Below are 27,797 nucleotides of genomic sequence, written 5' to 3' on the forward strand. Positions count from 1 at the left end.
GGCGGAGGTGGTGCTGAGTAAATCAAATAATAAGGGTGGCTTTCGCTTACCATATCCTTTGGGTTCCTCGTCATATAAATATATATATATTTTTTTATTTCTGCCTTAGCGCATTGTTGTTTTCCCAGCTCATGATTATTATTGCGTTTATTACGATTTCCATTTTCGGACCGTGTGGCTGGAGGCGTGGCCAGGGAAACGCCCCATTTGTATATTTCATATGTTCGGAATACAAAAAAAAAAATAAAAACGAATTTATATATACATATTTTTTGTCCGTTCCGGTGTCAGGCTTTTTCTATAACAATGACACACGATCGACCCTCTTTGCGGCACCTTTTCCACTTCCTCTAATTTATACCCCAAAATTGATACCCCATCCTTTGAACTCTATGCCATCCTCATGCAGATCCTTGTCTTAGTTTCCATGCATGCATTTTCCCTCCTTTGCTTTTCTTATTTTCTTATTTTCCGTAATAATTCATAATTTCTTTCGGTGGCCTGCAACATGTAATTTGGCAGCTGATGCATTGATGGCACATCGTTATAAGTCTTGCAGCAGTTGCAATTTGCATGACGGTCGCGGTTATTAGGGAGGATGCACTTGACGTTGCCTCCGATATGGATATGGATGTGAATATGGCTACCACAAGTTAGTTAAGATCGTTATGCAAATGGTTTGGATAAAATAAAAGTGTGGATCGAGGAGAGTGCAACATGGAGAATGGGGGAGGATCAAAGAAGCAATCCGATGCCGAAGATAACTGAAGATAAGTTAAAATATCTGATTTGTAAAAGTTTGATCGAAAAACGAATTAATAAATAAAGAGATTACAAATAAATACTAATACTAATACTGAATAAATAAAAAAGAATTGTCCAAAAATGTAGTTAAAATCGAATTCTTTAAATTCTTTTTAGTTTATAATTCAGTGTACGTTTGGTTTTTGCTATTTGTATAAACAATATCAATGAAATGTACCTTTTAGTTCCAAATATTTTTAAACATGTTTTTTTCAGGCTTGTCTAGATTAAATTGTTATATTTTTACCTTTCCACCCAATTGAACTCCTCCACCTACCAAATGCCGCTTAAAGATCAGTCGAGTTCGTTTCCTAAGTCTTTTGTTTGCTTCTGAAAATTTTCCAAGCCAGAACAATTTGAATACGGACCACGTTATAATTAAAGGCAATAAAAAAACCAACCGCCAAATGGTTATAAATATGAATGGCTTGCTGTTGTTGGTTGTTGTATTCGTTTTTGCCACTTTTCTAGTTGTTTTTTTTTTTGTGTTGCTTTCTGTTACCACTTTTTTAATTGGAGCAACAAGCTGGAAACGAATGAGCTTGGCTCATTGAAACACGCTGCCGATGTTTTATATGCATTCAGTTCATTTCTGTTTGATGGCGTTCGTTTCCACCTGCCCCCGCGGCCACGCCCCCAATGCCCTGGCCACCTTCTTTCACATTTTTTTTTCTTTTTTTTTTTGTGGCCACGCCCCGCGCGTAATGTGGGTGCGAATGGGAGTGGAAATCGAGATGCGTGGTGGCTCGTTGGGCTAATTCCGCGGGAACCGCAATTAGTCAGTCATATGTATACAAATTTATGAGGCCCCAGCTACGTGCCCCATTCGCGTTCTTTTGCCAGCGACCGTATGCGGGCACCATTTTCTACCCGACTCCAATAATTAAGTGCAATAAAAGGCAATTAAAAGTCAGCTTAATTAACCCAAACAACAAATAATATGCAAAATAAGCCGGCTTAGCGTTAAATAATCATGCTGGAAATTGAATAACTTTTGGGCGTAGCGCAGAGTCCTTGGAATTGTGTCGAAAGTTGTATATATTTAATAATGAAACATTTCTGGGAAATGTGTGAAAATGGAACTTTGCTGCGTATTGTTAAATATTTTTTCTTTATATGTGGTCGAGATTTCATTCTTGATGCACTTGTGTTTATTTGTAATCTAATATAGGAAAGTAAGTAATCTTAAATGCTGATTTTTGTTAAAATCGTTGCTTCATTGATATTTCAATAAACATACAAAACCAATAAGATAGTATTCGACTTTTGTAAAGGATCAGAATGCAGGTTGTTTATAAGAGCATACACAACCACAAATCGATCGAAAAACTTTCAATCGTCAGCAGGCGTGGACCTCCTGCGGTTTTGTGGACAAACATTACAAAGGTATTACATGCTCCAGTGGAAAAAAAAAGAATGAAAACAAAAAACGAAAAACAGTTGTCCAGGGTCAGTTGCAAATGGATTTTTAAACGGTCGGACAACCGCAAAGAGATGCCTTGAGTAAAGAAACTGGTCGAGGAGGCAAGACAGCGTGAAATTATAAGTAAGTTTTCTAGCACGCACATGATATTCGAATACTGAAAGGTAGACCGATCACGCATAACGGATCTTTTAATTAGGGCCATAAACGCGGGCCAGGGAATCAATCAAAGCGCATCGACCAACGATCCAAATCGATTGCCAAACAGTCGCGAAAGATCAACAAACCTGATTCTCAACCACCCTTGGTCTCTCCTCCTGACGACTTTTCGTTTTTCTACCCATCGTGCGGATTGCGTTTCAGTTGGCCATAAAGGCAGGGAATCGATCCGCCGATCGGTTCGCTAATTATGCGAAATTATTGATTATTGCGGGCTTTTCACTAAACCGCCAAATTGCGTGTACGTGCGTCGGCCCGACGACCTTGACAGTTAACTCGATCGCATTTACCTGAAAACCTGGTCAAAACTAAAGGCGTTGGGAAGAAGGAACACGACCTGTATATCTAGACAAAATTAAACCATCAAATTGATCGCATTGCTTTCAAGCCTTGGCAGTTATTGCATAGTTCTCAATAAAATAGGGTACAATATTATAACAGCAATATATTTCGTATATTGTGGCACTTAATTTGATAGAGTTAATTAGGAAGCAATATAATTATATAAAGGTTTTAAATAGGATAACCTTATTAACCAATTCGTTTTGAGCAAACCAGTAAAGCACAAGTAAACTTATGCCCGCACAACAATTATAATGTAAGAAGACGTCAAACCTGTTGAAAAATGCTGAAATTCCAGTGCGATAATAACATAGCCCTCGAGCTAAATTCAAATTACGCGCCCTGCCCGCTGGCGCCCCCTACCGCCTGCGGTGCTAAGCTACGACGCCCATTTCAACCGCCCGGGGGCGCTAGTCGGCATGCAACCCTGCGCGTCAACAGCTGACCGGCCTATACCCATCTCGCTCGCTCTCTTTCCTTCCACGCCGTCAGCCGCAAAAAACAGCGGACGCTTAAATTTTCGTAAATATTTGTAAATAACAGGGGCTTAAGTTCATTTGGCAATAACTAACCTTAACTCCCATCCACAGCTGGAGCTGAGTTCAGTGGACAGCATCCACGCGTTTAGTGAGCTAGGTGAGCTAGCAGCCGGCAATGTGAGGTTATGTCCGGCAGCATATAAAAATAGTTGACATCTAAATGCATATACATATATGTATTTACATACCTGATTAATCGGATATATGTAACTAACGACTTGCCATATCACCGCAGATCAACGAAGATGCCGCCCAAGAAGCACGACGAACCGGAGCGCAAGCCGCTGATCGGCAGAATTGGAACGAATCTGAGAATCGGTATCGTTGGCGTTCCCAACGTGGGCAAGTCCACTTTTTTCAACGTTCTGACCCAAAGTGCCGCCCCCGCGGAGAACTTCCCCTTCTGCACCATCAAGCCGAATGAGAATAAGTATTCCCCAACACACACATATATATATATTTATATATATATATATCTTTACATACATATATCTGGCCAATTACCAGGCGAACCTGCGGGCGGTGGCAATTTCCTCGATCATTGTAATCATCTCGTGGAATATAATTTTTATGCCGGCGATGCAGCAATGGCCTCCAGGAGCAACCGCCGCCGCTTCTAATTCCAAATTGCTCTCTCGACTGGACCTTCTAAAATAGCCACAGTGCAGCCTCGATAGGTAACACAAATCTCTGAGATTCGCAGCTAAGTGGGGGATTCAATGTGTCAGGAACTTAGATCTAAACACTATGCTATGGCTAGTATACCTTCTGGTTATTAACCATTTTATCATAGAAATAGTCTTCAATTGTAGATAATTCCAAATGTTAAAGCACGAAAACTTCAATTTTAGCAAACTTCAAGCTATAAGCATTTGATCTTATAGATTATCCTTACTATGTATCTCATACAGAGTGTTCTCATGTTTCCATTCCTTTTGGACTACAGAAGTAACAGATAGTTTCGCACACTTAACTCTATAAATTAGTTAAGAAACCATATTTGTATTCATTTAAGGCACCTTTAAAAGTTGAGCTAACCATGCTTCACTGTCCTTCGCGTTGTGGGCGTGTCGCGGCCTTAGCAATTTTATCAGATCCAGTTCCCAATATGCAAATTGCCCCCGCCTTCGGTTCGTTTCGGTTTCATTTTCCTGCGCTTTTTATTTGTGAGCGACTTCATTTTGGTTTCGCTGCCCCTTTGCGGATGGCGCAAAATTATAGAAAATTGCCATGATTGGCCGCCGATGCTGCCGGGCTACCAAGCCAGTCAGTCAGTCAATCGTTTTTGTTTTTTCATATTCTTGTATTTTTGGATTTCTGCATTTCTGCGTCCAGCCAAGTCATCCCGACTAACATGCGTCTTACCTCTTCTTTTCATCTGCTCCTGCTGATGCTGCCGCCGATGGCTTTTGCCTTACCCACACGTCGTGTTCCGGTGCCCGATGAGCGTTTCGATTACCTGGTGGAGTACCACAAGCCGGCCAGGTGAGTTGGAGCATACAAATCCATTGCATTTTAGTTTTCCATTGCTTGTAACAAAAAAAAACATATACCTGCATCACGAAACGCATTTAAAACGCGTAACAAGTTTCGGGACTTGCTATTTTCGTTATTTGCTTGCCATTTGCTTGTTAAGTTTAATAGAAAAGTTCTGCACAATCGAAAGTAATAAGTATTTAAAAAAAAAAAACTAGTGTGGTTCCTGCCTATTTGAACGTCGTGGACATTGCTGGCTTGGTGAAGGGAGCCGCCGAGGGTCAGGGACTTGGCAACGACTTCCTCTCGCACATCAGCGCCTGCGATGCCATTTTCCACTTGTGCCGCGCCTTCGAGGATCCGGATGTGACCCACGTGGAGGGCGAGGTGGATCCGGTGCGCGATCTGGAGATCATCTCCGAGGAGCTGCGCCTCAAGGACGAGGAGAATCTGCTCAAGAACTTGGACAAACTGGAGAAGGTGGTGGCCCGCGGCGGCGACAAGAAGCTCAAGCCCGAATACGATTCGATGCTTAAGATTAAGGATATCCTTATCGATCAGAAGCGTCATCTGCGCTTCGAGGACTGGAATGCCCATGATGTAAGTACGAAAACAATCCACATCCGCTGGGTGGCACTAACGCTTATTGTTATTCCTTTCTACTTAAAAACAAGGGGATATCCATAAAATATTGTATTGTAAATTTGTTTATTAAGAATGCATTTGTATTCGTGTTTCATTCATTGTTGTTATTATCGTCTTTATTTGTTTGCCAACAAAACAGCGAAATCTGTGGTTTTTTTTCGTGTGACCTTGTGATTTTCCCTCCCGTTCTTATTGACGCCACCACTACTTTGCTCTTTCAGATTGAGGCCTTGAACAAGTATCTGTTCCTGACCTCCAAACCGGTCATCTACCTGGTGAACCTTTCGGACAAGGACTTCATCCGCAAGAAGAACAAGTGGCTGCCGAAGATCAAGGAATGGATCGACAAGAACGATCCCGGAGCACTGCTCATTCCCTTCTCCGGCGCCTTCGAGCACCAGCTGACCGAAAAGGACGAACTGGAGCGCAAGGCCTACGAGACGGAGACCAAGTGCAAAAGTATGCTGGAGAAGATCGTTGTGACCGGCTACAAGGGACTGCAGCTGGAGTACTTCTTCACCGCCGGGCCGGATGAAGTGAAGGCCTGGACCATCCAGAAGGGCACCAAGGCTCCCCAGGCTGCCGGACGCATTCACACCGACTTCGAGAAGGGCTTCATTATGGCCGAGGTGATGCACTTCGAGGACTTCAAGGCGGAGGGCAGTGAGGCGAATGCCAAGGCCGCTGGCAAATATCGCCAACAGGGACGCAACTACACCGTCGAGGATGGCGACATCATATTCTTTAAGTTCAACGCCGGCGCTGGCCTCAAGGATGCCAAGAAGAAATGATACCGTTTGGCCATGATCATCGCCATGTCCACCGTTTTGTACATTAACTTGATCTTGTACTCCCAGATGTTTCGCTTCGCCAGAGGCTAGCTCCTCATTATCACATCCCTCACTCTCATGTTCGAGGCCTGAAAATGCATTTTGAATTTCCTTTTTTTTTGTACGCTATGTAAACACGCTTATGACACACAATCTCAGTCGTTGTTTGTTATGGTAACAGGCGGGTTAACTGGAGCACCATTTGAATCCGCAGTGATACTTGAATATTCTATAAGAATTTACCTATGTATCTTTGTGGCTATATGATCATTTGTCATGGGATTGAGATTTTTAAACATGCAAGTAATAAAATCAGGTTGTAGATTTGGCAAGTACTAGTATTGTGTTGCTATCCCTTTGCTCCTAGCTAGCAACAAACAATAAGAAATGACATATCCCTTGTCAGGCATTGACATTGTGGTAACCGAAGTCTCGGATTTCTATTGCTGAGCCGTGGCAAAACTTTTTAATCATGCTGGCAAAGTTGCTGTTGGAAACACCTGTGCAAACCTCTTTGCCACCAGAGCCAACAGGAAAAGCGGCCAAGTGCAAGGAGCTGTGCCACAAAGACTCAAAAGGAGGGAGCAGGGGCTGTGCTGTGCGCTGGTTGCTCTGTGCAAATGCAGCTGCATCCAGTACACAAAGGATCGGGTGGTTGAGGTAGCTGGCTGGTTGCCTGGTTGGTTGGCTGGTTGGCTGGTTCCACTGACTCTGGTCGCAGCGGCAACTTGCTAAGCACATAATTTGGTTTACCGCATTGCCAAACATGCGCCGCCAGAAACACGCACATTCCCCCTAAATCCCAATCTCAAACCCTTTTTCGGTTGCTTCTGGGTTCTGTTAATCTTTGCCAAAAGAAACTTTTCTTGTGCACCGTGTGACGAGCTCGAAATGTGGAGCATAATTCAAAAGTCTGCAATGAAAGTAAGGAAAAGTTTCAAAAATGTTCTATACATTTTGGGATTATGGTTTTGAGTGCAAGAAGAATGCCTCAAAATATTCAAATATTATCTTATAAAGGACCTGATTCATAGTTCAAGACTTTTTTTTACTACCAACTCATTAAAAATTATACATATAAGTGCAGTTATTTTTTAGCTATTTTTTAAATAAATTTTATAAACTATTTTTTGTTTTTTGATATTGTTTAACCCACAGTGCCACTGTGCGCAACTGCATTGCATCCTTGTGTGTTGGCTGCAAAAGTTTTTTGCGTGAGCTCGACAACTTTTCATATGAAATGTGCAAAATTACACACTCCTCCGGTCCAAGAAACGAGCCGACAAAAATATTTTGAATGTTTTATTAGCTCCCAAACTAGCCAAAGAGTGGGCGTGGCAGTTGGAGTTGCGGTGGAAATGGAGAAATCCAATTGCCCCGGCCTTGTAGTTAATTAAAGTGTAATGTCCTGCCCCAAGAATGGCTACACATTCAGCAGGAGCTGGAGCTGGAGCCATCGTGGTGCCCACGTTGACAAGGCCCATCAGAGGAGCGTGAAATATGGCCACTTTAGAGTCCGGCCAAATGGCCCGTTCGCCGTAGAGCCGCTCTGTCCTCGACGTTCGTCAACAAAGGGGCCAAACACAAATCATTCGGAATAGAACAATTCGGAATAATGGGTACGAGTTTCAGGTGAGCGAATAAAGAAATACCCTATACGTATTGAAATCGGTTGGTATCAGTGGATCTTTCTGGTGTCTAAAAGTATGCAGCAATATATTTCTAATTTGTCTGCTCCAAGGATTCACTTAATGTTGAAAGGAGATAGCAAGTAGCCATGTTGCAACATCCATGTAATAGATAAGTCGCCCGATCCTGCCAGGCTAACGATAACAAAGCCAACTAGTCGCAGCGGCATCGTCATTCATGCACTCAATTCAGAAATTCATTCAATTCAATTGAAAAATGGCGCTTGAATATTTGACGCATGCAAAATGGTTGGGCGTTAGAGCGTAGGGGGTGGGCGTGGCACGCCGTCAGCATCAACTGTCACTTGCAGAGGGCATCGTGGGCAGCAAAGCGTTAAAAATGACTGTCATAAATTAATGAGCGACGAATCCGGAGTGACGCATCGAAATTGAATTGAATATATTTTTCGCTGAATTGGCGTTCATTATTCATTTACAGCTGTCTCTAGACATTCGAAGATCTGATACGTACATATATATATATATATATGTATATATCTATCTATTCCAACTACCTTTAATTGCTTGTAAAAAGTGCATTGCACCGTTGGCTGTGCCACCCACTTTTAAGCCCACCCATCGTCTCAATTTCAATCCCAATCTGGCCATAAACGTGACAATAATATAAATCAGCAGATTGCGCCGCACTCACTCACTCGATGGGCTCCTCCGGAATCCGGAACCTTATCGTCATAATCACGTATCCGCATCCCCCCGTTATTATCATCATTATCATGGGCAGGACCCATCATCATTGTTCCTGTCGTCTACGCCGGCATTTAACTTAATGCCCACATGCGGCGACAGCGTAAAACGATTTGAGTCCCCGGGATTAGATTCCCAGCTGCAGCAACAGGAGTTCATAGTGGGTGTGGGAATGTGTAACGGTATGGGTATGGGGTCAACTCAAATGGGTTGGAGGAGTGGGGTCAGGGGTCAGGTCTAACTTGCGTTGCAACGAAGGTAAAACGTGCCGTTCATGGAAATAAAGCGTGTAATTGTTTTGGCAGCTGCCGAAACGTTTTAACAGCTAATTAAGAAGCCATCAGACACAGGAAAATGGTTAGAGAAAGTAGAGAAAGCTGCTGGGTTCGAGAGTGTGGGGAAACAATGGCAGCTATATCAAAAAGATTTAACTCAAGATTAGAAAACATTTGACGAAATTAAAGTATATTATAACAACGATTTTCTAAACTCATTTTTGCCACATAAAATCGAACTATTTTAAAGGGTAGTTCAATGATCATAAACATTTGCAGGCATGTTATATTAAATGAAAGATCGAATGGGTTGAGTATAAAGTTCTTTTAGTTCACGTTGCACTCGAATTTTCCGTTGCCTTCGTTTTGACAAAGTCACTGCAAGCAGAGCAATTTCATCAACACCTTCTCTCGAGTAATTAAATTCGCTGGGCGGAAGTTGGTTTCCGATGCTCCCGATTCACGACTTTGCCTTTGACACTAATAAGCGGGATATCATGCCGTGGTCTGCGAGTATTTTCGTTGGCCTTCTGGGAACCGAAATCTGAAATCTGAACGCTAAAATCCGAGAGGCAAAAGCTGAAAGGCGAGAGTCAGCGCTGAAAAACAATACATTAAGCGACTTTCAATCTCCCAGTGGGTGGTCTCAGTCTGTCTCAGTGTGCGTGCTTCTCTCGCTGTTTTAGTGTGTGTGTGTTTGAGTGCAAACAGACTCACACACACACACACACACGGACAGGCGCACACGTATGGCACCGGAAAATGTGTTCATTTCCGGTGTCAGTGTCAGAAGCAACAATGGGGCAGCATCTCGCCAACTTTTGCCCGCCGTGACTTTGATGAAAAATCGCGAAGCTGACGCTGCCAGTCGACCTCCGAAACGTGTGTGTCCTTGGCGATGGCAGCGTGACACGATGGGCAATGGGGTCAACCGATATTTAACATCATCAATTGGTTGAAGAAAAAACTACACTTTGTATACTTTTATGCGGAATAAGGAACAAATTCATAGTTAACCAATGAGTCAAATGTATTGTAAATCCTGTTTTAATGCATTTTTTCTACTGGTATTCTTTACATTTAAAGAGCTTTTAAGTAGCTTAAAAATAAATATTTCGGTGCCACTTTGGGTTCATTATAACAATAAGCCATTCCCTAATGAGTTGCAATAGTTTGCCATCTCTAGGACTTGCAGACACACACACACACCCACACACTCGACTCCCTTATGTGCGATGCACTTCATTCAGGCGAGAAAAAGAGAAGAGACATCATAATAATGTGGCCCATGTGGAAAACAAAGCAAACAAGCAAACAAAACCCAACCAACAAGTGAGCAGACAAAAAGAGCCTGGCGAATGCCAAAAAGTAGGCAACACATCCTATCCCACACACCCACACACACACACCACCAAACGAAAGAGAGCTGCCCAAATGCAGCATATATTTTTAATTTCCTCTTATACATATGCAACCTATAGAATAAAGGGGTCCACTACGGCAACCGCAATCTATACTTATGAACCACTCCAACCCGCACCCGTCTATGTCTATATACATATCATGTGTAATGTTTGTGGGTTAGAAGCCCATAAGTAAAAGCAGCACAGGTACCGATGGAAATGGGAATAATGGAAACAATGCAATTTGGTCAAGAACGAAGTAACTCGATAACTTATTAAGGGTGCATGATATGCATACATGTGGTATGAGATGCCGTACGTTGCTTATTTAAATGATTGCAGTCATAACAATCAGCATCAATCTATCAATCAATAATTTGAAGTGCCTATTGTTTAAGTGTAAAATTACTATGTCAATGCCAATAGTTGCTGTCTAGTTAGGAAAAAGTTCTTCAATATTTCAATGAATATTTTAAACCTTTCATTTCCATCTTTAATAACATAATTTTCATCTGGTTTAATTCGCTTTCCTCGACTTTCGATTGCATTTACCGTGAGTGTCGTCGGACGATCTGAGGCATTACTAATAAGGAGCCAAGTGGGGGCTTTTCATGCTTGACTGGGCCATCGATGTGAAGTTCGTTCGGCCACGCCCCCAACTTCTGTCCTGCAACGCCCACCGTTTGGGCCGTTTCGCTTTGTCGGCCAATGTGTGTGGCTGTAAAGTTTATTTATGGCCAACTCCCTGGGCCTTCCATATGCCTGATTTATCGCTGTTATTGAAAAATTCGTAGTGCAGCTTTTAATTATGAGGCGAGGTGCAAACAGAAAAATGGGTATATATTACAACAACATAAAAATAAAAGAGTGCAAAAATAAACAACATATAGCCGAGTGCAGAGTGAATAGTGCTGACTGCAAATCCCCTGGCAAACAAATAAATTGGAAAGTGGGCAAAACTGAACCAGAAATTATGTGACTCTAGAGGCTATACTGCGAAAAATGTTGAAAAAAACCGAAAAAAAAAAATGAAAGAAGAACTTCGAGTGTCACGACTGCCAAATTAGTGTTTATTTTATTTTACTTTATATATTTTGTACAATTTTTTGCTCGCTTCTCAGCGATCTACCAGAATGTTACTCGTGTGGCGCCGTATGCGTTTTAATTTGCCGGAAATGAAGCGGGCATAAAAAAGCTACCTCACTCAAAAAAAAAAAAAAAGAAAAGAAAAATTGTAAAAAAATATAAAAAGAAACGCTGAGAAAAGGAGCAAAGGAGCTGGGAGACAAAACGAGTTACATGGCAAAACACGCGCCATTGCACACAAAGAGGGTAGCAGGAGGCGTTGGGCGGCCAAAAAGGGGCGGCGAATTTCCCAAGGACGGGGGGCAAGGTGCCGTGTGACATGCATGGCGCAAGTGTTTTAACACAATTTAATATGGCCCGACGATGACGACAGGGACAACGGGAGATGACACTGTGCGGAAAAGCGGCGGGAAAAGCGGCGGGAAAAGCGGGGGCATGCGGAAGGGCGAACGGAGACAACTTTTCCCAGCGATGACATGCACCATAGCCAGATAATGTGAGCGCCCGACGACGAGGCCCAAGACGAAAACAACGCCCCGACCAGAAAACCAGCTCAAAAAATAGCACTGGCAAAAATTAGACTACAATTCTAAATGAACCCTAAAAAAAAAAATGGTTTCTATTTTAAAATCCATTTTAAAAGTTTTTACTTTTCACAGTTACTTAAGTTTTTTTGCTATTCAAATTTATAATACATTTTCACTGATGCATGCTGTTCATTTTTCGCAGTGCAACCAATTCAGCGCCCAACAAACGACCACGTTGTTGTTGGTAATGTGCATGGGCGGCTGCGGGGGCTGGGTAAAGGAGTTTGGTGGGGGAGGGGGGGGGGTCGCACACCCATGCAACGTTATTAAATCATAAAGCGCAAGCTGCCGCCGCCGTCTGATGTTCGTCCCCATATTAGGGTTCTTCGAAAAGAACGAATAACAATGATATGCTTATAGAGAGGGGCTGCTTGAAATTAACCCCCAGCAAAATTCGCAAGGAACTGAATATAGCATATATTGTAGTTTTCAAATCAAATATTATGAGTTGAAATCTTGGTAATTAGCCCACTGTGCAATTGGTTGTTGTTTTTGTTAAGAAAACGAGAGCATTACTGCAAAAACTGGGAATGCCACGGGAATCAGAAACTGAATCAGAATCTTTTTTATGTATAAGTAAACAAGTACCCATTTTTCTGAGTGTGGATCGAGTTCAGCAATGCGAGATCGGAAAATACTGATATGGAATTGTGTAGACAACGAATAAGCAATAAGGCTTTATTTGCAATATACTTATAAACACATATATTTATATGAAAATATTACTTACCATATAATCTCTTTCTATGACCTTTTTCATAGTATATTTTTGTTGATTGCGTATTTTTAAAATTTATGGCGAATCTATTGATAATGCATTCGTAGTCTCTCGACTTTCATCTCTCACCATGCACGTATCGCGTCTGGGTTTCTTTGTTATCAGCTTTGTGAATATCTTGGGACGGATGGCTGGACAAGACACACAGCCTATCGAGCTACAAAATTTTACTAGTCCAGTACTTTTCATTGCATTGGGAAGCCAAGTCACAAATAGGAAATGGGAGGAACGTTTAACAAGTGCTCCTCGAAGAACAACTCCGAAATCTGTTATCAAACCGATGAATAAAACAATAAATGTGCAAAGTGCAGAATTCTAAGCTGATAAATTGAAGTCTAAAGTACAGTATATATAAATAAGATCGATCTTCTACTTCATCACAATGCCAGTCCATTTGTAATGGTGTCACGATTCTACTTTATTTACACGACGATTCTTCTGCTGTAAACTTTTACCGCATATTAGTAACAAATATTTGACATATTATCTACCATTGGTTACACTTTTGAAAGCAGAGAACGAGGCTGCTGAAATATATTTTGTGATCCGCCTCGAAGGACCAAAGCCTTTCGAAGAAGCTCTAGCCAAGATCGGAGGAGCATTTTTAAAGGAGCGTAGAAAGAAGTGGACTCACGAGGCACCAAGATTTATACACCAATTTGCCAAGTTGTATTGTAAAACTAATAAATTGTCGCCGCTAACTTGAATAATGTGTGAGAAGGACTCCCGGCTTATATGTATGCCTTTTTGTGTGTGTGTGTGTGTGTGGGTGTGCGCGGCTAGTGTCTGTGTGGGTAAAGTATCTGTGTGGGAAAAGTATCTGCGTCTGCTGTTGGAGGCGGCACAATTATTATCCTGCTCGGTTGGCTGGCTTTCCTGGCAGCCAAAAGAGCGGGCCGTGGCATAACTTTTAAATAAACTTTCATAATTTTGCATACTTGAGATAACAAATTGCATGTTGCAAGTCGTTTCCGCCTCGCCATATCCCTTTCTCTCCTTGTCTAACCGCCCTCACTTCTGCATCGCGTCGTCTCTTTCACTTTCTGGGCTGTGTACATTTGTTGTTTGGCTCGCAACTTGTAAACTTTAAATTAGATTATTTCTCTCCTCAATGTTTTCATTTCAGTGTCCCTACTGTGAGTTGGACTTGTGCATTAAGTTGTGTCTCGTAGTCTCTCGATTGACCTTTAATCTCCGATAAGACAGCTTGTAATCTTTATGATTGTAAAGTTTTATTTTCGCTAACACACTTTTTATAACAAGTATTTACTTATATCATAATCCGCACTATCATTTTTATTATATATATTTTAAATTTTAAATTTTTCATTATGTTTTCCATTGCAATATGTATATATGTTTTCATGCTTGCTTGAATGCTTCTAAGTTAATTTCGAGAACAAAGTACGCTCGAATGTTTGGTTGGCAGTGTGCGGTTGAAGTGTACTTAAATTCACCAAAATGGCAATTTAAACAGCAGCCGATTATATTAATTGCATATCATTGCAGTAGCGCTACCAAAAACAGAAACAGAAAACACAAGCACACGAAAGGGGCGGGCGGGGTCAAAGCAATTAGCAAACAGTGGGTGGTCCATTAGTTACACACACCCACCCGCCTTGAGGCCAGACAAAAAGGCAATTAACAAAGATTTTGTGGCCAATAGTTGTCAACAGATTGTTTAATTTGTGCCGAGTGCGGCAGCAGCAATGGCATTACAAAGCAGTCCAGCCCACTGACCAAATGACCAACTAACCAAACACATGCTGCGACACAGGAAATATAATGTCATATTTAACGCAGGTCCTGCGCTCCTTGTACTGAACACGTTTGTCTGTGTTCGTGTCCCTGTGCGTGCGAACTATATGCACTATAAAATATAAGCATAGATACATGGTTTTAAGCAGCTGGTTTTTAAAAGAATTTAAGAATTAAGAGAAAATATATAAGTAGATATTTGAAGGTATGAGTGTCGATATGAGGAAGTGGTAATTTCGAAATTGAGTAAATTGACCCTCGTGGGTTGCGCTCAATGGGAGTTTTGTTGTTCTTTGGAGGCACTCCTCGTGGGCCCAACCGATTTCCCCCTGGCGATATAGGGCTCCACATGCCGTCGAAACTCGCTGCACTTGGCAAAGTTTTTGGGGCCAGAAAACCGCAGCAAAAGTGGCCCAAGCCTCGAACCGCCACTACTCCACTCATTTTCCATATTCCTTGCAAACACCCATCGAAGTGCATGTCGTTTGGCGCACACATATATGTACATACATGTGTGCATATGTGCATATGTATATACTCAAGTGTCAAGTCGGAGACATGCATAACTGTATAGATATGTATATAGTTAGATAGATATGGACAAGGACTGTGAAGTTCGTTGCTGTTCTGTTTCTGTTTCAGTTTCGGTTTCAGCCTGAGCATATGTCTTAATTTTTGACCGAACTTTGCTAAAAACCACCCCACCCCCCCCCATTTGCTGCTGTTGTTGTTGCTGTTTGAAATAAACTTTAATGAGTTTTCTGCTTTTCAGCCACAAAAACCACTTAACCGGCACATATGCAAGCAGAGGGCTGGAAAAACGGGTTGGTTTGGGGCATCAGACGAAGCTGCCAGAGAAGCTGGCGAAACTTTAGCCGGCTCTGAACATTTTTGGCTAGCCAAGTTAACACTGCACACACACACACATACACATAGATTTGGGGCCTTAAATATATTTATATATATATATATATATGTATATATTTAACAGGCAATGACCAGCGGCTGGCAAAAGAAGAGAAAAAAAGCGGCAGCGAAAAATTTGAGCGCATGTAAATTTTTGTGGGGCAGGAAAAACAGGGGCAGCAAAAGGGGGCAAAAAAAAAAAAATATATATATATAAAATGAATGTGGCATAAGGCTGCTGGAGTCTAACCGACATTTATGGCCAGCAAATTTCCCGCTTAGTGCTAACCAATCAACTGTGGCAAGTCCAGCTCCATTTTCTGGGCCAGCAGCTCCGATCCAGTTGCTCCGATCCCGAAACCTACATATCCCATGAATAACACCTACCCAACCCAACCCAATCCAATCTCAATCCCAATCTCAATCCCAATCCCAATCTCGACCTGTCGCTTCAGCTGGCGCTTCGTAAATGTAATTTCTGACTAACGACAGAATGTCGTATGAGTAATGCATATACTTTTAGGCCAATTTTTTTTTGTTATATTCTTTCCGTTTTTTCTCCTTGCCTCTGCTAGCCAGGATTCAAATGTCACTTGGCTAATAAAGCGGTCATTCACTGGGCCGGAATAACCATGAGGAGGCGGTGGCGATGGGGGGTGGGGGGGGGTTGCTTCCCGGAAGGAGGCGTCGCTGGTCAGCATTGTCAAAGTTTTATGAGCGGTCAAGCTCGCGCATTTCAAGCGTCTTTCGCTTAATTACATTTGCCGCACATTCGATTCGCCTAACCGAATACCCTATTCGAATATGTTAAGCGTATATGTGAACCAGTTATTTTTTAGAGTGTATAGCTTATATGCTTCGTTTTCATATTTTTAATACGATTCTTGTTAAATATATATTTTGCTTCTTAGTTTCAATTTCAATTTCATTTCAATGTCTTGTTTTCATGTTTTCACTGTACTGGGTATTACTGAGCTTCACTTGGAACCCAAAAAAAAGATCAAATGCAATTTTTTGCTACCCAGCTTCATAACGCTTCCAATATGTGGGGCTGGGTGCTCCGAAAGTCGCCGCATGGCAGACCATGTACAGACATCTGTCGGTTGGTTGGCCATTTCCCAGCCCCTCGTGTTTGGGTTGTTGGCTGTTTTTTTTTTTTTCAGTGCTGGTCCTGCAATTACTTTGTGGCCAAAGCCAAAAACTAAATGTGAACGCGACGCAGCTGCCGTTAGCATAAAGTAATCAAAAAAGTTTTGCTTTATTGTGGGGCAGCCCACCACTCATCATCATCAGCATCATCATCATTGAAGCTGCAGGAATGCCATAGCATTCTATATTCGCTTTATCTCTATGTAGGTAGTAGTTCTACATGTATTTGTGGCTGGTTTTTCGTTTTTTTTTTTTTTTTTTTTTATTAATTTTTGTTTTGCCACGGTGGAAAGTGCAACCTTGAGCGAACTTAATTCGGCACGGGAATGCAATAAAATATTGATAAGTTTCGTTCACCGATTTCTGGTTTTGTCTTAGTTTTTCTCTTGACTGCTAAACTTAATTGTACACTGACTGGCAGCGAGGAGGAAAATAGAAAAGTGGAAGATAAAGCCAGGGCGACGTATGGAGTGCCAGGGCAATTTGGTATTATTCGCACGTAATTCGATGAAATTTTAATAATCCAGCTACGAAGGTAATAAAGAACTTTTGGACATGTGGGGCTGAAGGCCGTTTCCTGTCTCACGTGTGCCATTTTCCAGGGTAGCCGCGGTATGTTGGCACAATGAGGAGGTCTTTTCAAACATCCTATATCAATATTTAATCAATTAGGTTTCTTTAGGGGATATGTTGACTTTCTTATGTTTATAATATCTGAATTTATTTGTCTGAATTGAATGTAATATATCTGTTTCTTTACATTCATTTCTTCATGATTTATTTCCTACTTTATATCAATTGCAATCTGCAGGGTAACTCCGATTCCATACCATTTTTTCAAGGGCCCAACACCTGCAGGTCGCACCACTCAGACACCCAACTACTCACCCATTGCCCCACTATTGAAACAACTTGATTGGGCTTTTGACTTGATTTCGCATTGATTGCAATTGCAATTTTAGCTTTTGGCCGAGCTGAAGGGGCGCGGGAAATTAATTAAAATTACTTACCGACTGGCCAATATTTCACTTGATTTCTCTATTATTGGGCGCCAATTAATTTGCTTTAATTTTCGTTCCAAACAAAACACGAGCAAAAATTTAATTAAAATTGAGCAAACAAACAAACATTCGACGGCCAGCTAGTTAGACCAGTTTAGTTCAGTTCACTTCAGTTTGGTTCGGTTCAGTTCAGCTCAGTTGAGTTCGGTTTATGTAGCATTTTGTACGGGGGAATGGGGAGTTCTTCAGAACTCATCCTCTACCACAGAGAACAAGTGGAGTGCAAACACATGACGCATACGCCGTGGCGGCCCAAAAAAAAAAAGCGAATTTCACTTGTGGCAAATGGCAGCAAACTAAATTGCTCAAAAGAGCCAACAGGGGCACACGAACAAACACTCACACACACACGCGCACACACACAGTGTGGCAAGTGAAAAGCGTTGCTGGCCAAGACTGGCCAGAATCTCGGCGCTCGGAACTCGGTACTCCACTCGACACCTCCCCAAACCGTTCACTTACTTGGTCTTATTAAAAGTTGCTGGCATTCTTGTGTTTACCTAGCACAAATGTCAAATCAGATGGAAAAATGCGCACGAAATGCAGGCAGAACGGAAGCCGAGACTCAGAACTCAGGAGTCTAAGCTTTGGTAGCTGGAGCCCGGACTGAGGTTGCATCTGGCAGATACTTTTGCATTTTCCGGATACGGAAGGAGCTGGCAAAAAATTTTCAGCAAAGTCTTAAGCTGTTGGGGTGCGAGCTTAATGGGGCTCAGATTTTATTTAAAAGTGTGTATAGGTATGATTTCGTTGTATTAACAATCAAAGTGTTGGTTTTAGTTTTCTAAATACATATATATAAACAACAAATTGTTCTATTTATACTTTTGCCCTGCCTAATTTGACAATAAGCCCAATATGTCAGTTGAAGTTATTAAATTTATTCCGATTTTAAGGCTATTTGGGGAAAGCCACTTCTTGTGAATCCATAGAATTTAATCTTTTGTTTTGAAACTCCCTTTTCGGCTGGCAGTCAATAAAATCAGCTCCTCAATGGCACTTGCCAACATTCCATTTCCGTCTAACGACGCTGTGATTCAACGAACTCGTGGATTGAACTCCTGGCGTAACTCCATCCCACGTCCTTTCTCATACTTTTTTCCTTGCCTCCTGCGAGGCAGCCACGTGTTTCCAGTTTTGCCTGGAATGTAAACATAAAACGTAAACAAACTCTCTGCAATGCCGGCTACAGGAAAATCCACCACGAGGTGAATGAGCTTTCGGGCTTCGGTTCGGCTGGCAATCGTTTTCATTCGGCTAGAGTCCTTTCGGACATTCGGCTGGCCTTCGGGCAGGAAATAGTCGAAGGGGCGCAGGCGCCGATGGCCAGTTTTGTAAACAGGATGCGAATGCAAGGGCCGCCGGACTGTTCCACAGCCAACGGCAGTTCTGAAGGATCCGATTGCCAGCCGAAGGACCCTTCGGCTGCTCTGTGGCCATCGGAGCCGAGGGCCGCCTGCCAAGTCCTGGCAAGGACTCGACTTTGTTGTGGCGTCTTCTTTAGCCGCGCAACAGTTTTGTTTGAAGCGTCAACACGTGCGGTAGTCACTCGTCCTTGGTCCTGCTACCCGAATTTTGTCCAACTTTTGTGAAAGGACTCGCTGACTTTCGCGTAGCGCGAAATAAATATTCTTATTGCAAAGTGCACGTCAGTCAGTCAGCAATTGAAGCGAATCGAATCGAATCGAATCGAATTCAATTGAATAAATTCTCAAGTGCTGCCTCCTCCAGAAATACCAACAAAATAAGGGAAAAAACAAAACATCCAATTCAACCGATTTATTAATGATTTTTGTTGTTTTTGTTGCGTGCCGGCATTAATACAAAATAGAAAATAAATTCAAAATAAACCAAGAGGAGAAGGGCAAGTCGGGCGGCTGAATTAATCAAATTAAAAGGTAAAGCCAATAAAATTCCTCGGCCAACTAATGAGAGGCCCCACAAAAGCACAAACACACACACACACACACACACACACACAGAGAAAAAGCGGGGGCTTGTGTCAAAAAACAAATTGCAACCGCAACCGAATCAAAGCGAAGCCAAAAAGGCACCGAATCAACGTAATTTGTGCTCATTATAATCAAGCAGGCAAAACAAACTCACATGCTTTTCAACGTTGCCTGGCAATTTTCATTAGCCAACTTAACGCCCACTTTTCAGCTCTCGAAACACACACACACATATATATGTATATATTTCTATGTAGTACGATTTTCGCAATGCCAGGAAATCGAAGACAAAGCCAAACGTTTGTTGACTAATCGTTTCTCGATTGCATTTTAAATGGGAAACTTCGAGTGGCCGGAAACGGATGTGCAGTCACCCCGCAAACTCCGCCACTTTCTCAGCTTCAGCAACTAGGATTCAAATCCAAGATTTCCGCTGCCCAGATTGTTTGTTTGATGTGAAGTGAATGTTTCAAGTGTTTCCTCTACATTGACATACTTTATGCTGTCAACTATTTATGCGAATTTTGCAGTTAGTTAAGTTTGTTTTAATTATGCAATTCATATAACCAAGACGTGTTTTCAAAACAGTTGGGCAGGAATTCGATTTATTTGCAGTACTCGGTTTTTAAAAAGTTTCGTATATAGTTCAGCTAATAACTTTAAATAAATTATGCATAGGAATACGTAGTTTAATATATAGATAGGTAAATTTAAAATGTTATTCCATAATTTTTAATAATTTCAGTAAATTCAGTAGCAATTAAAAATATAACAAACAGTTGATCTTTTCATAACATAATCGTTTATAATCATAGTTACTAATTAGTAGTTGTATTTATTTGCCATTCCAATTCGATTAGCCGAAATGTGACAAATGCATCTTGATAAGTGCCACGACACTTGAGGCTTAATTTAATAATTATAAAATATAAATGAGTACTTTAATTACGAGTGATTACGATAAGCGGCCGAGTCGCGAGTTCTGTTGATGGCCAAAGTAATGGTTTTATTGACGCGGATTAGTTCGCTCGGCGGTATTGTAATCAATGAATTGCGGCGGTGGGGTGCTTTTCATGCGAATATTTATGGCAAATATATTCCATCAAATTTTCATCAATCAAATGGCCAATTTTTGAGCAAACAACAGTCTCGTTTTCCTCACACACACACATGCGAGGAGCAATTTTGGTACAACAGAAAACAAAAAGCAGCAAAAAAAAAAAAAATATTTGCACAAATATTTGCCAACAATTTCGCCGAACAGCGTCGCCATCAACATCATCAGTCTGCCGACAATAAAATCAAGCTGGCAATTTATTTTGGGATTTTTTTCCATGTTTTCCATGACGCTCACACTCTGAAAATAGCCAAACGAAATCAAAACGAAATTAATAAAAAGAATTTTCATAACAATTTTTGGCGCGCGCATGTAGAACACACTGAACGGCATCCTTCCTTCGTCTTCCTTCCGTCGAATTGAAGCTCTTTTGTCTGTCGCCGGGAGTCGCCAATCAAGTTGCATTCACCGGGAGCACCGAATCCTGCATCGGCACAGGCTTAGAGTCCTTTGTACCGACTGCGCTCCTCGAAAATACAGCACTTGGATGCCATTTCTGTGCACCAATCGAGTTCAGAGTTTATTTGTACTTTTTGCAGAAGTTAATGGTTGTGAGTTGCACGATTTAATAGGATTTACATTTTGCGGTTGAACTCTGATTTTGGCTACGAAATATGCAAAAAGAAATTGCGATTGGCCAACTTCTTTTGGCCAACTTTCTGTGTGAGTTAATTTGGTCAATTTGGGCTCAAGTGGTGGTAAACATATTTCCTTCATTTTATAAACGACCTAAGCGCAAAATTATTTAATTCAACTTAATAAACTAAGTATCAATTAGAATAATATTTTTTTTAACCTAATTAAAATGCATGTAAATAGGAAATGGTAAAACTGTGTTAAATTGATCAATTCAAAACAATGTGTGAATTATCAAATTATTTGATATTTCATAAATGAAATCTACTTTCTACTTTGTCGACTTTTTTCGCTCAGCTAAAGCCTTATTTGTATTTAATGAATTTTTTGTTTATCGCTTTTCGTAGAGATTTAATGTTTATAAATCAAATATTTTTGTAGGAACAAAACTTGATTGAAAATTTCAACTAAAATTGCAATTTATCAAATTAAATTCTGCAGCCACAGAAGGGATCAAATTTATTTGCCCAACTGGAATTGGAGTGCTTTCGATTCGACCCATTCGCTGTGATAATTTCGGGCTATATTACAAATGTACTTCTATGGCAAAATGGCTAAATGCCACCTTTTTTTTACCCTTCGCCGCTTTTGTCCTCCTTTTTTGGCCATTTGCGTGTTCATGACGCAACGTTTGCGGTTGTTTATGTTTTTGAGGTCGCATATCGTGGTTGGCCAATTGTTATGCGCATTTCGTTTAATTGCACACACTCACACACACACACACACACATTTACTAACACACACGCACACATAGAGGAGAATTTTGTGGTGACATCGTCGTCGTCATCGTCATTTCGTCCGTTTAGGTGTTAATATTTCAATTAGCAGTCGTTTAGGTTTACGTATCGCCAGGAATTTGCCGTAATGCTTCACGCAACTGTTACGCCAAAAATGCTCGTAACGCACACGCCATGTGGCTAAATTTATTTATTTTATTTTATTTACTTTTCGGTAATGCGGCAACTCGATATTTAATGCTTAGTTTTACAACGGTTAAGTTAAGGTGGCCGATTTTATTGCGCATCATCTGGACGATCTGTGGCCAAGTGCTAAATCCAGCGTAAAATGGCCAAAAGTAAGTTGAAGCGAAGCCAACAAACTAGTTGGCTCAACTTGGCCGGAAAGCGAAGTTCTACGGCTGCCGTCGGAAAAAGTAATTAGTTGCGAAAAATCGGGAGAAACCGAGAAGTAAAGGATTCAGTTTTAAAAGTTTAACTACAGATTTGCTGGAAATTTCTCGTTTTTTTTTTTCAGAATATACATACAAAATCATTGCATGCATTGAATACTCTCCCAAAAATAGTTTAATTATAGTTAACTATAAAAATAGTTTTAATTAATCCCTAAGCAACTATACACAAAACTATCCAACAAATAAGGCTCTTAGTTATAATAGCTTGCTTTCGGCTCGGCAAAAATAGCAAATGAACAATTTGTTTGCCATATATATACCATTGTAATCTCGATTTGCAACTAAAAGTGCGATCTCTTTAGGCCGTTCTTACGGACAATTGTCTTCTGGTCGACTAATTTGCAAATAAATTGATTCAAAACTGAAATAATTGCGTGCGGTGCGGGCGAACAAATAAATGAAATGCAATGCGTTTGAATAAAATAAAGCACTTATTTGATCCCTCAAGGAAATCGGCATGTATGTACATATAGCCAGTGTAATGCATATATTCGTATGTATATATATATATATATATAGTAAAATTGTTGTTTTATTTATGAGTCGAACTAATGTCCCGTCAGTTGACTAAGGACAACGCCAAGAAATAAAAAATAGTTTTTAGGAGAAATAGTTTCACGACTTTATTCTTTGGATCTCAGCTTAAGACTAAAAATCAAATGCAAATTGGATTGAGGAGAAGCCTCAGTATTTGAACAATATTTGTATTTCGGGAGAGCCTCGCTCTTGGGTTCTTAAGATTAGGTAGCGTTGAAAGAGGGCAGTCAAATCTGCTTAGGTCAGGCTTTAGGATGTTTACAAGAACGGCTGCGCTGCCAAAGATAAACGAATGCTGCGCAGCTGGGATACGTTATGGAAAATTACTAGAGTGCATTACTGATTTCTTTGAAATAATGGAAGTGGCTGGTTTGGACCACCCAAATACGTCACTCCCCTTCCCTTAAAGAGAAGCCTATACTTGGGCTGGGATTGATGGATATAGTGTGGGAAATGGAGTTTCTTCTATTTCTGTTTGTTGTGGTGTGTTTTGATTTTGATTTTTTCTTATTTTAAGTTTTGCATACAGCATCATAAATGGTTTAAATGATACATATCTTAAATATGAGTACAACAAAATTAGTGCGATTATTACAATGATCATTTGTATGTAAAGTGTAATATTGTTCTCTGAAATCATCTCAACAATGTCGTTGTGTTTTACAATTTTTATTTTTGTTATATTAAGTGGTGTGTATAGTGGTGTCAAATCTATTTCTGGTTCTAACAGATTTTCACTTAAAATTATATTATTGATTTCTATTTTGCATTGCGTTACTCTTATCATTTTGTTTCCTTCTATTTTTATTTTATTAATTGAATTTTGGCAATTTTGGTTAAGAATTGTTTGGGTTAAGTTCCAGGTTACAATTGTGTTTGGTTCTATGTATTTTATTATTTCGTTCGTGTGTACTGGCTTAAAATTACAAATTGGATTTAAGTGTTTAATAATATTGGTGACACATTCATTTTTTACTTCTTTATTTTCGGTATTATAAACTTTATTTTCTTTTTCAAAATATGATTGTGTGTCTGTGTAATCTAGCTGATAGCCGTTGGAGTCTGGGTAAGGAATTATTTTAATTGTGCTTATTAGTGAAAGGTAAATGGGTATGTGGGATATGATTAATACTTGGTTATCATTGTAGTTAATCCAAGTGGATGTTTTAATGTTCAAAATGTTTTGGCTGTTCACATTTTCAAGTTTGTCGTAGTTTAGTAATTTGGGGTTAAACAGTCCAAGTCTGGAAAGCTGCATAGCCATTTCCAAATCTTCTATGTATTCCGTAAACTGCATTAGTTCGAACAAAAGACTGTCAATGATGGTGTGGTTATTTTCATAATTCTGTATTTTTTGCATTCCGTCATTTATCAATCGTATGGCGTCGTTGAGTTCATGTAATTTTACTGAGTTATGGACGTTGATTTCAAGTTTTTTCTGTATTTCGACTCGATCATTTTCATCTAGTGTTCCAAATAGGTATTTAAAACCTGAACCCACAATGTTAATAAGACCCCGTTTGTTTCTATGTTTCAGGGTTATTCCGGCTAGTTCTCTTTTTATTTTATTGTATAAAAAATTGATCTGGGGTGCATGGTAATCGGTTCGTAGTCTTTGCTCAAAATAGTCAACCACGATGTCTATTTCAGTTAAATTGATTTTTAAGGAGTGATGTTCAAAGGAGGATGGTATCTGTACTGGCTTATCAGAAAAAAGGAGATATCCGTGGTTGGTGTCAATATTATTAATTTGAATTTGTTGTCCATGAACAGCTGTGATCAGTATAAACAATAGTGTTATCGGGTACCAGGTGCCTGTGAAATTGAGAGTTTATTATTTTTCTTTTGTTTTTTGAATTGTGTTTTGTAGTAGTGCGTAACTCTATTTCTATTAGTGATTTTGTAATGGTCAGGGTCTGTCTGTTCTACATTTTTGGTTGGTTTAAATGGGTTTTCTAATTTGCCTTTCTGTAGTGGACCTTTTCTGTAATTAGTGTCAATATTAAATTCCTGTCTGTCTTCATTTATTTTGTCTATTTTCTTCTCTTTAATTTTTTGAGTGTCTAATATGGGATGCCCAGCGTATAAGAAAATTTGAGCAGGTGTCTGTCCAGTAGTGTCATGTTTAATTTTATGGTTGTATGTGTAGAGGATTGTTTCTATCTTGCTTAATTTTACTTCTTCATCATCAGATGAATTGATTATACGAATTTTTTCATTTATTGTTTTGTGTAATCTTTCGACGTCTGCTACCCCGTTTTTTGCTGTATTGAGCTGTAATTCGACTTCTTCTTCTTCAAGCCATCGCTTTAAAGCTAAACTGGAGAAAGCTCCGTCTCTGTCTGCCTTTAATAATTTGGGTTTACCTAGTTGATTAAAAATGCGCATTAATGCGTTTCTGCATTCTATCCAATCCTTAGTTTTAATTTGCTCAAGTGTAGCGAATTTAGAATAAATATCAATGCAACTGATGTAATGTTTTCCCTCAGATGAATAAATATCTACTACAAATTTTTCTCGGCAATGTTCCGGGTTGGGTGTGATTTTTAAAGGCATTTTGGTGTTTCTATGTTCTGTTTTGGCCAAATTGCATATGTTGCATTCGTTTATTATATTCTGAATTAATAGTTGGCTATTTGGAAAGAAGTGATTTTCTTTAAATAATTTTGTCATTTTCTGTATACCAGGGTGTAAAAGTTTTTCATGTGATTGAAGTATGATTTCTTTGAATTCGGCGTATGAACCAACGTTCTTTAATAGGAAAAGACTGCGACTTACTTTTGTGTAGGTGGTATTAACAATTTCTATGTGTGCTCTTTGAATAATTTCAAAATCTACATCGCTCTCAATATAAATGGTAATGTTTCTATGGATAAAGTGATCGAGTAAAATTTGTTTGGCCTTTTCAAGTGTCATTACATCATATTGAATTGTGGTAATGGAGTTACCGAATATTTTTGAATGCTCTACTTTATTTTTATCGGATTTAATAAAGATTATTTGTTTTTTGAAATAATTTATTGGTTTTTCTGTTAAATGAATAAGGTTGCTATTGTCCTCTTCTGCACTATGTTGAGTAGCTTCACTATGATGATTTTCTTCAATTTTAATTCTTGATAATGCATCGGCAACTGAATTTTCTTTCCCTTTAATATAATCTATTTTAAATTGGTATTCGCTTAATCTAACTCTCCATCTTTCTAACTTAGCATTCGGTTCCTTTAAGTTATGAAGCCATCTAAGAGGTTGATGGTCACTGGCAATGAGAAATTGTCGTCCTAGTAAATAATGTCGAAAAGTTTTTGTGGCCCAAACTATGGCAAGTAATTCTTTTTCGATAGCACTGTAATTTAATTCGTGATCGTTAAGTGTTCTACTAATAAAAGATATAGGATGACCGTTTTGAGAAAGGACAGCCCCGAGGGCCAAGTTACTTGCATCTGTGGTTAAAACAAATTTCTTTTCAAAATCAGGTAATTGTAAAATTGGGTCACGAATTATCAAAGCCTTAAGTTTTTCGAATGCCTCTATGTACTCAAGTTTTTGTGTATCTATCTTTGCTCCTTTTTTTAAGCAGCTGGTCATGGGTTTTGCTATGTCTGCGTAATTTGGAATAAATTTGCGATAATAACCTGTTAATCCAAGGAAAGCTCTTATCTCTTTTACTTTTGTCGGAATTGGGTATGAAACTATGGCTTTAACTTTAATAGGATTTGGTTTAATACCATCAGGGGTAACTATGTGACCAAGAAAGTTAGCTTCCTTTTTTAAGAACTCACATTTGTCTAGTTGCAATTTTAAATTTGCATCTGCAAGCTTTGTAAAAACTAATTGTATTGAATTTAAATGTTCTGTAAGGGATGTTGAAAAAATTATAATATCATCCAGATACACCAAACAGTGTTTGTTAAGCAACGGTCGAAGGATATTATTCATGCACCTTTGAAAAGTAGCGGGTGCATTCCTAAGGCCAAATGGCATTCGAAGGTATTCGTAATGACCGCTTTTTGTGGAGAATGCAGTTTTAGAAATTGATTCTTCGTCCATTTCTATTTGATGAAATCCCTTTGCCAGATCGATCGTTGTAAAATATTGGCATTTACCCAGTTTGCCAAGAATTTCGTCCATATTTGGAATTGGATATCTGTCAGGTATGGTTATTTCATTTAGCTTTCTATAATCAATTACTACCCTGTACTTATTTACGCCAGAAGCATCCGGTTTCTTTGGTACGACCCAAGTAGGACTATTGTATGGAGAATTACTTTCCCTAATTAATCCCTGATTCAGCATTTCCTGTACTTGGTTTTCTACTTCGATTTCGTGTGTTTGCGCAAGTGGGTATTGTTTCGAATAAATTGGGGAGTTATGTGTTGTATTTAGTACGTGTTTAATTGTATTTGTAAATGTTAATTTCTCTCCCTCCTTATATTCAAGATTTCTAAATTTATTTAACAAGCCTTTTAACTTAAAAGTTTCCTCCTGATTTAGGTGATCTAATCGAAACTGTGAAAAATCTAATTTTTTTATTGATTCCTGATCTGAGCTTGCAATTGATTCTGGTGTCCTTTGGATATACAAATTTTGGTTTCTTTCGGATTCTGAAGTAATTAATTTGTATGTTTGATCAAAAAGGGTAACTGTATCATTTTTGTAATTAATAACTGATTGAGCATTTTTCAACAATTT

At 39.8% G+C, this 27,797-nt stretch overlaps 2 protein-coding genes across 10 annotated transcripts in view, besides 1 other annotated feature; both read left to right on the forward strand.

Annotated features, from left to right (window-relative positions):
- The first annotated feature begins 3,252 nt into the window (after window positions 1-3,252).
- Window positions 3,253-6,605, forward strand: CG1354 (uncharacterized protein). 6 transcript variants are annotated; one of them, NM_001369969.1, is made up of 6 exons: window positions 3,253-3,310; window positions 3,379-3,424; window positions 3,563-3,753; window positions 4,752-4,812; window positions 5,022-5,403; window positions 5,670-6,429. In NM_001369969.1, the coding sequence occupies exons 3-6, from the start codon at window positions 3,573-3,575 to the stop codon at window positions 6,327-6,329; spliced, it is 1,284 nt and encodes a 427-aa protein (NP_001356937.1). In that variant the 5' UTR covers window positions 3,253-3,310; window positions 3,379-3,424; window positions 3,563-3,572; the 3' UTR covers window positions 6,330-6,429. The 6 variants fall into 5 exon arrangements, with proteins under 6 accessions (NP_727363.1, NP_727362.1, NP_001356937.1 ...); NM_167202.4 differs by having other exon boundaries at window positions 3,253-3,320; window positions 5,670-6,605; NM_167201.4 differs by having other exon boundaries at window positions 3,253-3,320; window positions 3,379-3,444.
- Window positions 6,606-7,733: 1,128 nt separating this feature from the next.
- The window catches only part of CARPB (Carbonic anhydrase-related protein B), a 72,227-nt gene continuing 52,163 nt past the window's right edge, over window positions 7,734-27,797 (forward strand). Inside the window, exon 1 of one of the 4 annotated variants that reach the window (NM_001298132.1) lies at window positions 7,734-7,910. The gene's annotated coding sequence lies outside the window, so the exon portion shown is untranslated. Of the gene's footprint in view, window positions 7,911-12,834; window positions 13,244-19,186; window positions 19,573-27,797 lie in introns of those variants that run through there. The other 3 variants (NM_001258664.2, NM_132353.3, NM_001272461.1) reach the window with 3 other exon arrangements.
- Window positions 23,089-27,797: part of a mobile genetic element that runs on past the window's edge.

The sequence above is a fragment of the Drosophila melanogaster genome, chromosome X (assembly GCF_000001215.4).
Source record: "Drosophila melanogaster chromosome X".
Lineage (NCBI taxonomy): Eukaryota > Metazoa > Arthropoda > Insecta > Diptera > Drosophilidae > Drosophila > Drosophila melanogaster.

Coding starts and splice junctions, on each gene's coding strand:
- CG1354 (NM_167202.4), top strand. CDS start 3,573: ATGCCGCCCAAGAAGCACGACGAACCGGAGCGCAAGCCGCTGATCGGC. Junction 4,813..5,021: donor GAGTACCACAAGCCGGCCAG/GTGAGTTGGAGC, acceptor AAAAAAAACTAG/TGTGGTTCCTGCCTATTTGA. Junction 5,404..5,669: donor AGGACTGGAATGCCCATGAT/GTAAGTACGAAA, acceptor TTGCTCTTTCAG/ATTGAGGCCTTGAACAAGTA.